The sequence below is a fragment of the Cyphellophora europaea genome (assembly GCF_000365145.1).
Source record: "Cyphellophora europaea CBS 101466 unplaced genomic scaffold supercont1.9, whole genome shotgun sequence".
Taxonomy (NCBI): Eukaryota; Fungi; Ascomycota; class Eurotiomycetes; order Chaetothyriales; family Cyphellophoraceae; genus Cyphellophora; species Cyphellophora europaea.
In genome coordinates this window covers 1,379,409-1,391,512 of record NW_008481815.1, presented here as the reverse complement: position 1 = coordinate 1,391,512, position 12,104 = coordinate 1,379,409, and the positions used below count along the sequence as shown (strand labels likewise).

General features: G+C 53.6%; 3 protein-coding genes across 3 annotated transcripts; 1 reads left to right on the top strand and 2 right to left on the bottom strand.

The window, feature by feature from the left end:
* Nucleotides 1-5,272: 5,272 nt before the first annotated feature.
* On the bottom strand, nt 5,273-6,013 carry HMPREF1541_08996 (endo-1,4-beta-xylanase 1; the record flags this gene model as incomplete). The annotated part of the gene is made up of 2 exons (XM_008723314.1): nt 5,273-5,681; nt 5,724-6,013. The coding sequence occupies 2 exons, from the start codon at nt 6,011-6,013 to the stop codon at nt 5,273-5,275; spliced, it is 699 nt and encodes a 232-aa protein (XP_008721536.1).
* A 1,916-nt stretch (nt 6,014-7,929) lies between these two features.
* On the top strand, nt 7,930-9,120 carry HMPREF1541_08995 (uncharacterized protein; the record flags this gene model as incomplete). Its single annotated transcript, XM_008723313.1, has 1 exon — nt 7,930-9,120. One exon carries the CDS (start codon nt 7,930-7,932, stop codon nt 9,118-9,120), a length of 1,191 nt encoding a protein of 396 aa, XP_008721535.1.
* A 261-nt stretch (nt 9,121-9,381) lies between these two features.
* Nucleotides 9,382-11,289, bottom strand: HMPREF1541_08994 (uncharacterized protein; the record flags this gene model as incomplete). The annotated part of the gene is made up of 1 exon (XM_008723312.1): nt 9,382-11,289. One exon carries the CDS (start codon nt 11,287-11,289, stop codon nt 9,382-9,384), a length of 1,908 nt encoding a protein of 635 aa, XP_008721534.1.
* Nucleotides 11,290-12,104: the final 815 nt, after the last annotated feature.

Sequence of the window (12,104 nt, the reverse complement as noted above, 5' to 3'; positions counted from 1 at the left end):
CGGCGCGTCAAGGTAATGTTTGCGGTGTTATCGCATCTAGATCCCTGCTGGTAAGTCATTACACGTCACTGCGTTATCCTCCTGCTACTATTGGTCCATCACTGTAGCTCATCGTTAGACTGCTGTGCTGCGCTTACCTATCACGCCTCCTTAGGAGACGCAAACTAGGTGTACACTCTTTTTGTCTCGGAATAATCAAGTAGCCAAAGCAAAGCAGCACTAGGATTGACACGGAGTAGAAACGGAACAGACTCGGGGTATCACGCGTCTAATGGCAAATAGAACCGGAACAAAATGGGTTAGCTCCCCCGAATGAAACCGGGAGGTAGACCAGGATGACCTTGGTGTAGAACGACTCCCGAGTTGCCGTGGCTTGCCTTACTGCTTGTGACGACAATGACAGTAAAGCTGCGGCGGCGTCTCACTCTACGATAGTCATAAAACAAATAGACACATTGCCTCTGTGAATCGCCTTATTTGCCATAGACCAGGTAACCGTCGTACATCAAAATGCCGTTACTGTTCCCTCGATGCAGCATCATGAGGCACAAGCTGAGCGCATTGTCAGGCTTATGAATGGTTCCTCTCGCACCAAACTCATGCTTGTCATCAGCGAACATCAAAATCGTTGTCCTCCTCTTCCTTTCATACGAAATTCTACTCCTTGTTGCATTTAGAAGCACAATTACCGCTGTCTAATTCAGCTAGCTGTCCTTACTTGACTGCTGCTTCCGACCATGTCAGACATAAGGTTAAGCGGGTACACTCACCGAAGCAAGGATCGCAGTCGATACCTATCTACGACTGTATGTCGTTGGCCCAGCTCTACATCGCCAACACAATACGCTGCATTGTCATTGCGATATCATTGCCATCATGGTGCCCATCGAGCCCAGTTCTCATCCTGTTCCATCATCGCCGAACAAATGCACGTGGCTAGCATGCCGACACAATGTCAAACACCACCATTGCATGACTTCCACCCACTGGCGTGCATTATGCATGCCACCATTGTCAACACGGTGGTCGCGAATACAGTAAGCACGTAGTATGTCGCCAGTCTATCACCGTCATCATGCGCTAATCACCTGCAGGTGAATCGCGCCGGCAATCAGATGACATCGCCAGCGACTTCTAGATTGTGATTAGATAAGGTATTGCAAGCACTCTGGCGTTTTAGTGTCACGCTGCTGGGTGCTGCTGGTCGCTGCTGCGGCATACTAGGTGTTACATCCCATCGACCTCGTAGCTACTCAGTATAAGGCCTAGCGATCGTTATGTCTCAAGTAGAATGTCGCAATAAGCGGCTGCATTGCTACTAGGTACACTCTGACGCCGCGACACTGTGCGTTATGTATGTTTCATCAATCACGTGTCATGTGACGTGTTGTTGGTGTCCAGAATGGGCCTCGAAAAGCGTCACGAGACAATTTTCCGTGTCGCCAAGGAGCCTCGAAAAGCTAGCTGGCTTATTAGCGCAGAATCGCGACGAGTTTGAGCCTTGTCAAGCTGAAACTCGACTGAGCAACTCACCTAATGTTTTCACGTCCATTAAATATTTGGTGACTGGGCAGAGTCATACAATACCTAGTACTAGGTACTTATTCCTGCAGCGATCCGTGGTCTTACACCCGATCGACTAGGGACCCTGCCTTGCTTTGTCCAACACCACCGCACCTCAAGGGATTTCCTTCATCATATAAGGTAGCATGAGCAGAAATGTGTCAACGACTTCTAAGTCTTTGCTCGATGACGCGGCCATTCAGCAGCAAGACGTCCGAGTCAGTCGAAGATGGTATCAGGCACTCCTATGCCCCATGTTGACATTGCTGCTGCTGCTGCCATGATGACATTGGTGGTGATCGAAGTCCGGCAGATGCTCACCAGCCAGCGCACGTGGAGGTAGTCGTTGGCATAGTGACGTGGGTTCTTGAGCAAAATTGTACCCATCAGCCACGAACAAAACGCTGGACACTCTCAAGGAGTCCATGATAATTGAAATGCTCGGTTCAATTGTACAGTAGCTTGCGACGATTGCGACCGCTACCTAGTAGATCATTGCTGACTTTGAAGGCCGCGAACGCGACGAACACATGGCTAGCACGGCAAGGCCTGGGTGTTTGTTGTTGAAGTGGAGACGCGAGGGACATTCGAGATTCGAGGTTCTGCTTGGGACGCTTTGGGCAAGCACTGACCCGAATCAGCGATCGCGAATGAAGGTAGAGATAGATCACACACAGGATTGTGGAATACACGGGTGAGAGTAAGGAGAAATGAGCTGAGATCGAGGTTGTCAGCGGCATGCCATACCTGAGTCACAGACAGGCCACCAGACTACGTACCGTCAACGCATGCCGATCGAGGAATCGTCTGCGGCGGACGACGCAGCTGGGCATGCCACCGCAAAGGAGAGTCGAGCCGACGCGGTAAGAGGGATGAGAGGGCGAGGAGCAATACCTAACAGAGAGGAAGAAGGACGTGGCGCGTAAGGCCCGACAACGATATGGCAGCCAACGCATGACAGGCGTTCAGAAGCTCTAGCGGATGTGGAAGGCAACCGCGATCACTGGCTGCTAAGAGGAAGTCATGGTTCTGCGTACTTGGAGTAAGGGGTCCACGACAAGGAAAATCGTTCTGAGGAGATGGTGATAGCAATGTGGAACGCGCCAAGTAATATTGACGGGAAATGACTGACAGTTGGACCAAGAGCCGTTCATGGTCGCCGATGAGCTTCGACGGTGGTGACATCAATATCCTGCCCTCGGCCTCAGGTAGTCGGATTGGAATGCGGTACGACAACAGTGGCGGTACCTACCTATGGCGTGTCCGGCGAGGAATATAGTTGCTCACTCGAGGTACGCGTTGGCGAGTAGTGGAGTCGGCAAAGATGTCGGTGGGAAGCCGAGTCACACAGGAGTGAATGCAGAAGAATTCGAGCCCCCATCCCCAAGAGAAGATGGAGATGGAAGGCGAAGATAGGGCGAAACGGACCGCCCCAGCACATCCCCGAAAGTCGTGCTTCTGGGAACGTCTACACTACCTCATCGCAAGGTCGAGGGGATTCCGATACGGCTGCGGCTGTGTTGCTCTCGCCGGAGAGTTGGCCTGTTGGGATGTAATCGAGGCTTGAAACACGCAGTACACTCAGAGCCGACCTTGGTTCAGATCGTTGACTGCGATGCTGAATTCGGCGTATTGCGAAGGAGCAAGTCTATATGAAGTGACTTGAAATGCTCGTCGATCGCCACCTGAGTGAGGACCGACTGAGCCGGGTCGTGGATCTGGTCCGTGGGAGGAAGAGTGACTCGTTCCCGAAGCGTGCACATGGTCTTGTCATCCGAGTAGAGGGCGAATATCTTGCGCGAGGACCAACATGCCTCGCGATAGCCGCAGTAGCCTCTTTGGAAGTGTTCACAGACGAACATATCATTTGTACGACATCAGCTCCCAGCGCTCTGCGTCTTCGTGCCCGTTATTAGGCAAGAAATGGGTTGCTTACACCAGAGCGCAGAGAGAAAGAGCTCCCTCATCGCTCTTTGTGCCGGCGCTGACGATGTTGTTGGTGGCTTAGTGCTCATTTGGACAGGGTGAAAGTATCATGAAATAATCACAAGTGGCACGAAGAGCACTCGCACACCAAGACTGAAGACGCAACGAGATTTCTCGTTGAGTACTCCGTTGACAAGAAAAGAACAGAGCCTTGGCCAGCTGCCAGACTTACCCCAGGGCAACCCCGGCGGATTCCAGGGGAGATTTGGCCTGGAAATTTGGCCGGGGATCGGCTGGGGCTTCACGTAGAGATGAGCGAAATGTTCAGCTGAAGTCGTAGCGAGGAAGGCCTTCGGGTCAAGGCCATGCGATTGCTGTCCCCACGGTTGAGCAAGTAGATATTGACGTCCAGATGAAGATCAAGGGGAAGGTGACAAGCCTTGAGTTACATTCAGAGGTGCTGCCAATACTCACAGCAAGACTGTCATGGCCGATAAAAACATTGAAAGTTCGCTGCGGTCTTTATTCGCAGCCTTGGCAATGGTGAAGGGAGGACTTACCAAAAATATACTCGCCGCCCTTATGTCTGCTGCAAAGGTGGCGGAGCTCGGAAGCTAGGCCCGAACAAGGCAGCACGTGTCGATACGACAGTACGCCGCAAAGAAAATGCCTTGTAGGGCGGTAGCTAGGCAGCAGAAGCTGATCGATGCAGATCTGCGGGGATGCATGACGTGGGCTTGGCCAGGGCGCCTGCCGCTTTCGTAATGCATGCAGCGATGCCAAGCCTGCGGAAAGGCGTCAGCCTCGTGTAACAGCACAGCATCATCATACCTACTGCTTGTTGATGGCTAAGTGCGCCTTGCCGTTAGTGCGACGAAGTTAAACGAGCGCTTCGTCTATAAATCGACGCGCCCACCTCAACGAAGATGCTGCACAACAAGCCAAACACTTCTCATCAACAACCACTCAAAATCAACAACAATGCACAACCTCACCCACATCTCCGCCGTGGCCCTCCTGGCCTCTGCTACGGCTCTAGCCCACGCCCTCCCCGAAACCACTCCCGCACCAACACTCATGGTGCGACAAGACCGCGACGAGATCGAAAGCTCACTCTCTGATGCCGTCGCCTCCGCCACGTCCGCGCTCGCCGACCACCCTGACGACACATCCTCCATTCTCAGCGAGCTTCGGGAGCAATACACCAGCATCGAAGGTGACGCCACAGGCTGCGGCTCTGACTGGGCGAGGATCACGAATGCTATTGACGAATTTGATGATGGCTTCCTCGACGGAATTTTCAATGTCGCGGATGAGATCTTTGGGGATGGAGATGATGAGTGTGAGATCGAAGCGCGGGCTCAAGATGGCAACGAGGAGAATGGTGCTGCGTCTAGCCGGGCGATGGCGCTTTGGGGTGCTGCTGGCGCGGTGTTTCTTGCTGTTGCGGTCGTTCTGTGACAAGGGGAAGGATTGAGACGTGCGTGAGCATGAGCACCTAGGCGTTTTGGATAGCAACCCACGATATGTACAATACTGCCTGCTTTTGGCTTCGACGGGTTGCATTTCACGATGCAAGGAACATGATGATTATGGTTGTGCCGGCAGGGTTTTTTCATTGCATGCGTAAATAGAAGAGAAATGGAGCCAGAATACTGAAATCGGTAGCACCTTCAGAGGAGCCGAGGGATCCCTAGGTCCGAACAACCTCGTTGGGCCTCGGCATGACAAAGCGATCTGTGATCTGTAGCGATTAGCGTTATCCTAGCTCTTCAAAGGATACTCACCAGCTGGTCTGTACATAGATATCAGAGGAACCACTGCTTTGGTAACCCTCAGTAGCCACAATCTGGTAGTAATGCTGGCCAAGGTTGAGTCCATTGCGAGCCCAAGCATTGAAGTGATTCGACATGGTCACGCTACCACCAACACGCTTGGAAGTACGGACAGACCAATACTGCTGAAAGGTCCTTGTGCCGTCGATGGAAGGTTGATTGGTCCGAGTCGAAACGTAGATGTTGTAGGTACCGCCATCGGTCGTGACGCTGCCCTTGTACTGGGCGCCGCTGCTTGGGTTGTAGGTACCATAGGACTCAATGACGTAGTATTCAACCAGAGGGTTGCGAGTCCAGCCGTAGACAGCGAGGTACCCGTTACCGCTAGGGTTGAAGGAGCCGCCGTAGTTGATGGTGCTAACCGGTTAGCCACATCTGGAGCCGGAAAAAAGCACTTACCGGCCAGTGCCTGGGTTCCATCCCTTGCCACCAACGAAGTTGCCAGTGTTCCTCCAGTTCACAGAGTAGCGGCTACCCTCGCCCATTGTGAACGTGGCTTGGCCACCACCATCGGACCACCAAGAATAAAAGTAGCCATTGTGGTAGCCCTCCGAGTTGGCAGTAGTCTGGCGCTTCTCAAGAACTTCGGTCGAGTTGCCGTCATCCCGCTCGTGGAGAAAGTCAAAAGGAGCGGAAAGTACGCCAGTGGCAGCGGTCAGAGCGAGAAGAAGCGACTTGAATGAAACCATTTTGAATCAGAAAGTGTTTGACTCGATGCCGAAAGGTCAAAGACGCGATCGACGCGACTTATGTATTCGAGTCTAGCAAATGAGCCTGAAAGGATCACTTTACTGACCATGGTCGAAGCTGTTGGAAGTAGGCAGCTTTGAAATTTGCCGCCATGAAGCTGTCAACTGACAGATGATGGTGAGTCTGGAATCAAGCCTACGACAGGGAGGTACCTAGGTTGTTGGGTCTCGCTTCGAGGCACCGGCTAAATCATCGCCAGCAGACAAGTTGGCTTGGCGCCGACCCTTTCATCATTCTGAAACAGGGCTGGGTACACCACGTCAATCTGAACCGGGCAGAACGTAAATACCCAGACGAACACGTTACACACGTGCAGAGATCACTGTCCCTTCAGGACTTTAATTCCAAGGTACAGGTATTGCCAAAGCAAATACCCTGCGTCTCGTCGGAGGCAGGCTTGGCATATATTGTCACCAACCGGAGCAGGACCAGAGCGGAATTATAACCGATGCTGATGAGCATGGAGGGCCAGCAGATCTTCCGGGAGTAGAGGTCTGCTTAGATTGTGGATCGAGAGTTGCCAGCGGAAGATATGTTTCGCCAAGAGCTTGGCTGTCGCCCGGACCCCTTGTACCCCTTGCTCAAGCATTCGGAGAGAATCAAGCATTGCAAGTCTGGGGCAAGGCCCGGATTCGACCCTCGCCCGCCTGGCCAGCCTTTGAGGCTAAAAGCTGAGAAAAGCTGGAGGTGCCGGAGATTAACGAATGCAAATGGTCAGCAGGTACAACAGACGCAGGAAATCCTGGCTTGGCGCGATGGCCACGACCTCAACCGCAACCACACCTGTACCCAGAGCCTGGGTTGTCTAAAATCGACTTAGGAAGCGTGCTCGGGCTTGCCAGGCTAAATGGCGAGTAGCAACCCCGTCCTGCAAGTTGTTCAAGTTAAGACCGACATGGTCTCACCATTTCTCGAATTGAGCCGGACAGCTCTCGAGCCCTTCATTGGGCACGTTCTCTCTTGAGATCCAAGCGACGTCGCTATACCGAGGTATCTTCCAGTCCACTCGGGCTTGTCATGGTGTGAATGATGGCACTGTGGGACGATATGTCAGCACATGAGCCGTATCAGGTCATTTTGCAGCTTAGCAAGCGAGGGATGCGCGCGGATTGGAGGCGTAAATGCCCTTCCACCCCTCGCGCGGGATAAGACATTTCGTCGCTAAAAAATAGCCAGGCGCCGGTCTTGCTGCCTGAATCATCCGGCATGAAGTTCGGATAAATCATGGGCAAGATGAGAGTCTCAGAAGACCTGCCTTTAGTAGCGTATGTGAATCAATGGTAAGAGCACAGCCTGAAGTCCGCAAGCATTTGCCCGATGACTGATGTCGAGAGAGAGCATCTTGGATCATACGAGCATCGTTCACGGTTCGTAGAGCGAGCCTCAGGCGAATCATTCATGTCAAAACTTGACATTTGCGATACCGTTTCATTGAGCTTCATAGTTCTCCCAAAGCCTGCAATGATAAATGAACAGGATTCTCTCTAGCCACTCAGCTCGGTGCCGGCGAACATCATGCATTCGTTCGACAGAGGCAGATCTGTCTATCGATTTCGGCAAGCTGGGTCATCGCTTGTGCGCGTCTGGCTCAGAGAGGCTGCAGCTGTTGATCAGAACCTCGAGTGGTGAGTTGTCGGTGTCAAAATGCTGAGTCAAAGCTCGCCGGTGTGTTGTGTCGAATTAGCTCGTCCTCACACGGGCTTTTGTTTATTTCCGATGACAAATTAACTGACAACGCAGTCTATCAAAAGCCATCATAGCTACAAAATGCCACGAAAAAATCATCAAAATCCGATTCTTCAGCCAGCGAATCTTCCTCAACGTCTAGCTAAGTCACGAGATATCCAAGACAAAGATGACGGAGTTCGAGGACCGCATGAACAGAGCAGTTGAGCAGGGTGTCATCCCCGGCGCTGTCCTCTTGGCGGCCGACATGTCGGGTCGATTAAAGTACGCGAAACAGGTTGGCTACACCACCGTAGACTCCAAGGAGCCGCTAGAATTCGACGACATCTTCACGTTGGCTTCATGTACGAAGCTGTTGACAACAATCGCCGCCCTTCAACTCATTGAGGGAGGACTCATTGGACTGGACGATGACGTTTCTCAGTTGATCCCGGGTTTGGCTAACCAGCAAGTCCTTATCGACATCCCCAAGAACGGATCACCCATCTTCCAGCAACGAAAGAACCCCATCACATTGCGTCTCCTTCTCACGCACAGCTCCGGCGCAGGCTATGACTTCGCCGATCGAATGCTCACGCAGTATTTGCATTCCTATACGCCGAGAGACGTTTTAAAAGATGCCACTGTTGATGCCCGCTTCAATTCACCGCTGCTCTACCAACCCGGCGAAGGTTGGGCTTACGGCAGTAGCATAGCCTATGCTGGACAAGTGACCGAGGCCATCAGCGGCATGACGCTCGAGGGCTATATGCAGAAGAACATCTTCGAGCCTCTGGGCATTGCCGATATCACCTTCTTTCCTGCCAGACACCTGCATATGGCTGGACGATTGCTACGCAAAGGTATCCGCGATGTCACGGGGAAAGTGGTGGATGGACCTCCCGGCTTAGCACCACTCCTAGGAGAACTGGAGGATTGCTTTGGCGGTGAGGGTGCATATGGAAGCCTTCCAGACTACTTGAAGATCCTGCAATCACTCTTGTTGGACGACGAGAGACTGCTCAAAAAGGAAACAACAGCGTTAATGTTCCAGCCCCAGCTCAGTCCTGCAAGCAAGCAGGCTTTGACATCCTTCATGGTCGATCCTTCCCCAGTGGTTGGCGACTTTACAGGACCCAACGAATACGACTGGGGGCTAGGTGGCATTTTGATCGATGGCGATTCTCATCCTTACCGCCGGCGGAATTGTCTCATCTGGAGCGGGGCACTCAATCTGTTCTGGTTTATCGATCGCACAGCAGGTGTATGTGGCATCTTTGGAACTCAGGTCTGGCCTCCGGCAGACCCTCTCGTTGAGCCTCTGTTAGCTGCTTTCGAGAAAGATGTTCGTACGACGGCGAGCACCATAACAAATTCATGAAGCCAGTAGGCAGACTTCTCACATGAAGGGGAGGAGCTTCTCAGGATGCGTGTAAGTGCGGCGGCTTACCAGGCTTTCGCAGATGACGAGAAGGATTGGGGACCAGCATACAGCAGTGAAGAATTTGAATACCATTTAGGCCATAGTTTTGGGCGAGCTAAAGGACCACCTCAACATCGTCCCATAGACAATCGTGAACCTCATGCATCATTTCAGTCCGGCCGACACAGCCTATATACATCCAGGCGCACCAGCATACCTCTAGTACGTCAACCCATGCCCGAATCTGAACACCGGATTCTCGGTGTCAAACGGCACATCTTCCCTCGACGCGGCCACCGCCGCATCCGAACGCGGCAGATCAAAGGGCAACTTCCCCTCCGGCCCATAACCATCGACGCCCAACACAACATCCAGCAGCGCCTCGGGTCCACTGCCGAAATTCGCCAGCAGCGCGGCCGCCCCCTCGGCGATCTCCGGGATAGCAGCCGGGCGCTCGAGGTAGATATCCACGACGGTGGGAACAGCGGCGAAGATTTGGGCGTGTCGCTCCTTCTCGGTCGCGTTAAACTCGAGGGTGCCGGTGTGGTAGTTCATCTCGAAGCCGCCGGGCCGCGGGTCGTAGGGTGTGCGGAGCCGGAGGATGGCGTAGTCGGCTTGTGCCGGTTCGGTGACAACGGTGTAGCCGCGGTTCTCGAGGTAGGTTGCGTTCATGCCCTCGACGTAGAATTTTGGGGTGGCGGCTTTGAGGGGGAGGATGTCGTTCTTGTTCGTGAGGAGGGTGTAAGCGCGACGCTGGGCGTCATTGCCGGCCTTGATGAACTCGTCTTTGCCGACGATCTGCTCGGCGGCCGTGGGGTCGACGAAGGGGTTGTCGAAGAGGCCGAGCACGAATTTTTCGGATAGGAGACGGCGGACGGATATGTCAAGACGGGACTCGGGGATGAGGCCCTCCTCGACCAGTTGAACAATGAGTTCTGGCCTGGTCTCCCCACCGAACTGGTCGACGCCCGCTTGGAGGATGCGGAGGGCTCTCTCCGTCTCGCTGAGATATTCGAGGCCCCAGGCTCTAGCAGGCATATCCTGGCCACGAATTACGGTGTCTGTGATGAGACCCCAGTCGGAGCAGACGATGCCGTCGAAGCCCAGCTCGCCGCGAAGAAGGTCAGTGATGATGCCTTTGTTGAAGCTGAACCCGACCTCTTCGTATTCGGTCCCTATGGGTCTCGAGTAATATGGCATCATCTGTCTTGCACCAGCGGCGATAGCAGCTTTGAACGGGATGAGATGATAGTCAAAGTTGTCGCCTGGGTAGGTCTGGTTCTTGCCGTAGACGAAGTGAGAGTCCTCGCCGTTCTCCATGGGTCCGCCACCAGGAAAATGCTTGGTGACCGTGGTGACCGAGTTGCTGCCAAACTCACCTCCATGGAAGCCTTCCAAATAGGCTACAACTAGCTCGCTCGTAAGTTCGGCGTCCTCACCCATGGTCGTTGCGATTCGACTCCACCGTGGCTCGGTCGAAAGGTCGATCTGAGGGTGAAGGGCCCCTCTGATGCCCACAGCCAAGTACTCTTGACGGGCAATATCTGCGAACTGTCGAACGAGATCTGGCGACCGTAATGCAGCAAGCCCAAGACTCTCAGGCCATTGAGAGAACTTGCCAGCCTGGAAACTGGCCCCAACACTCTCGGTGAAGGCGTGACGGGGGTCGGTAGAGAGAGTGATGGGGATTCCCAGCCGTGTCGACAAAGCCATCTTTTGAGCAAGATTGTAAAACTCGGCCGTTTCGGAAGCATTGACAATGTTGCCAGCCAGGTTAAAATGTGTGAGATACTGAGTCTTGAGCCTGAACTCGGTGCTGTTTCGCCTCTCGGTGACGTTGCCCGTGTCCAAGGTGCCATTTGGTCCTGGCGACAGCGAGGAATGGAACATTTGCCCAGCCTTCTCCTCCAATGTCATACGACTCAGAAGATCATCGACACGATTGTTGATGCTCAAGGAAGCATCTCGATATGGCATTTGCTCATTGCCATCCTGTATGCTCCTTGGGGAGTTAGCGTCTCTGGCCACGCGGTCGCCGAAGCCCGGATGGCTAAATGTCAACCCAATAACACAGAGCACTGTAAGAACAGCGGATGACCGCTCCAGCAATGAATTAGGGGCGACCATGGCGTTAGATGGATGCTGCTGACCTTCTGAATCAAATCGATATGCTGCTGTCCCAGCCAGTCGTCCTATATACCCGAGACACCTTACGGAGCCTCACCGCAAGGACCGGCCATCCTGCCTCTTTGGAATCAGCCCACCTCTGGGCACAGGTCATGCCCGATCGTCGGCAAAGAGGGCGGGAACGTTGGGAGGACCGTCGAAGGTGTTATTGCGGAGAAATCTAGTGGGGTGCGTGACTGTGCTCGGCGGCGTATAAGCTAGTGCCGAGCGGCAAAGGCAGAAGCTTGAGAACGGTTCGGAGCAGACCAGTTGTGATTGGAGAGCAAAATGTACGGCATAGCATCAGTCGCGGAGGAATACAGTAGACCTGCTAGGCGCGGAGTTTCTTGGCGGTCGGTCGTCGGTCGGTGTTCGAATATTCGTCGCATGATCTGCAAGAATCTTCCACGGTGGGTTGCGCCATGTGGTTCTGGGCTTGTCATTCCTTTGCACCATCGTCAATGAGGTGTAGTCCCGGGAAAAGACCAATACCTGACGTACGAAAGAGCGTCACTGACTCGGGCATGGTCGTCTGCGGGGAAGCGACAGCAAGTGATCAACAGACGTTCCTGTACGCGAACCCCACATAACTTGTGAGGGCAGCTTGGCAATGTGGGAGAGAACTTGGAAATATCTGCACGACAGCAACACTACCGGCGCGCAAGCCAAAAAAATATTAGACCGTGAGATCATTGTCTGACCCCCCCAGCTCGACGGCGCGTGCCATGGCGCCGTAGCGGAAGTTGCGGACGGAGCCATCAGAGCGATGCGGCACT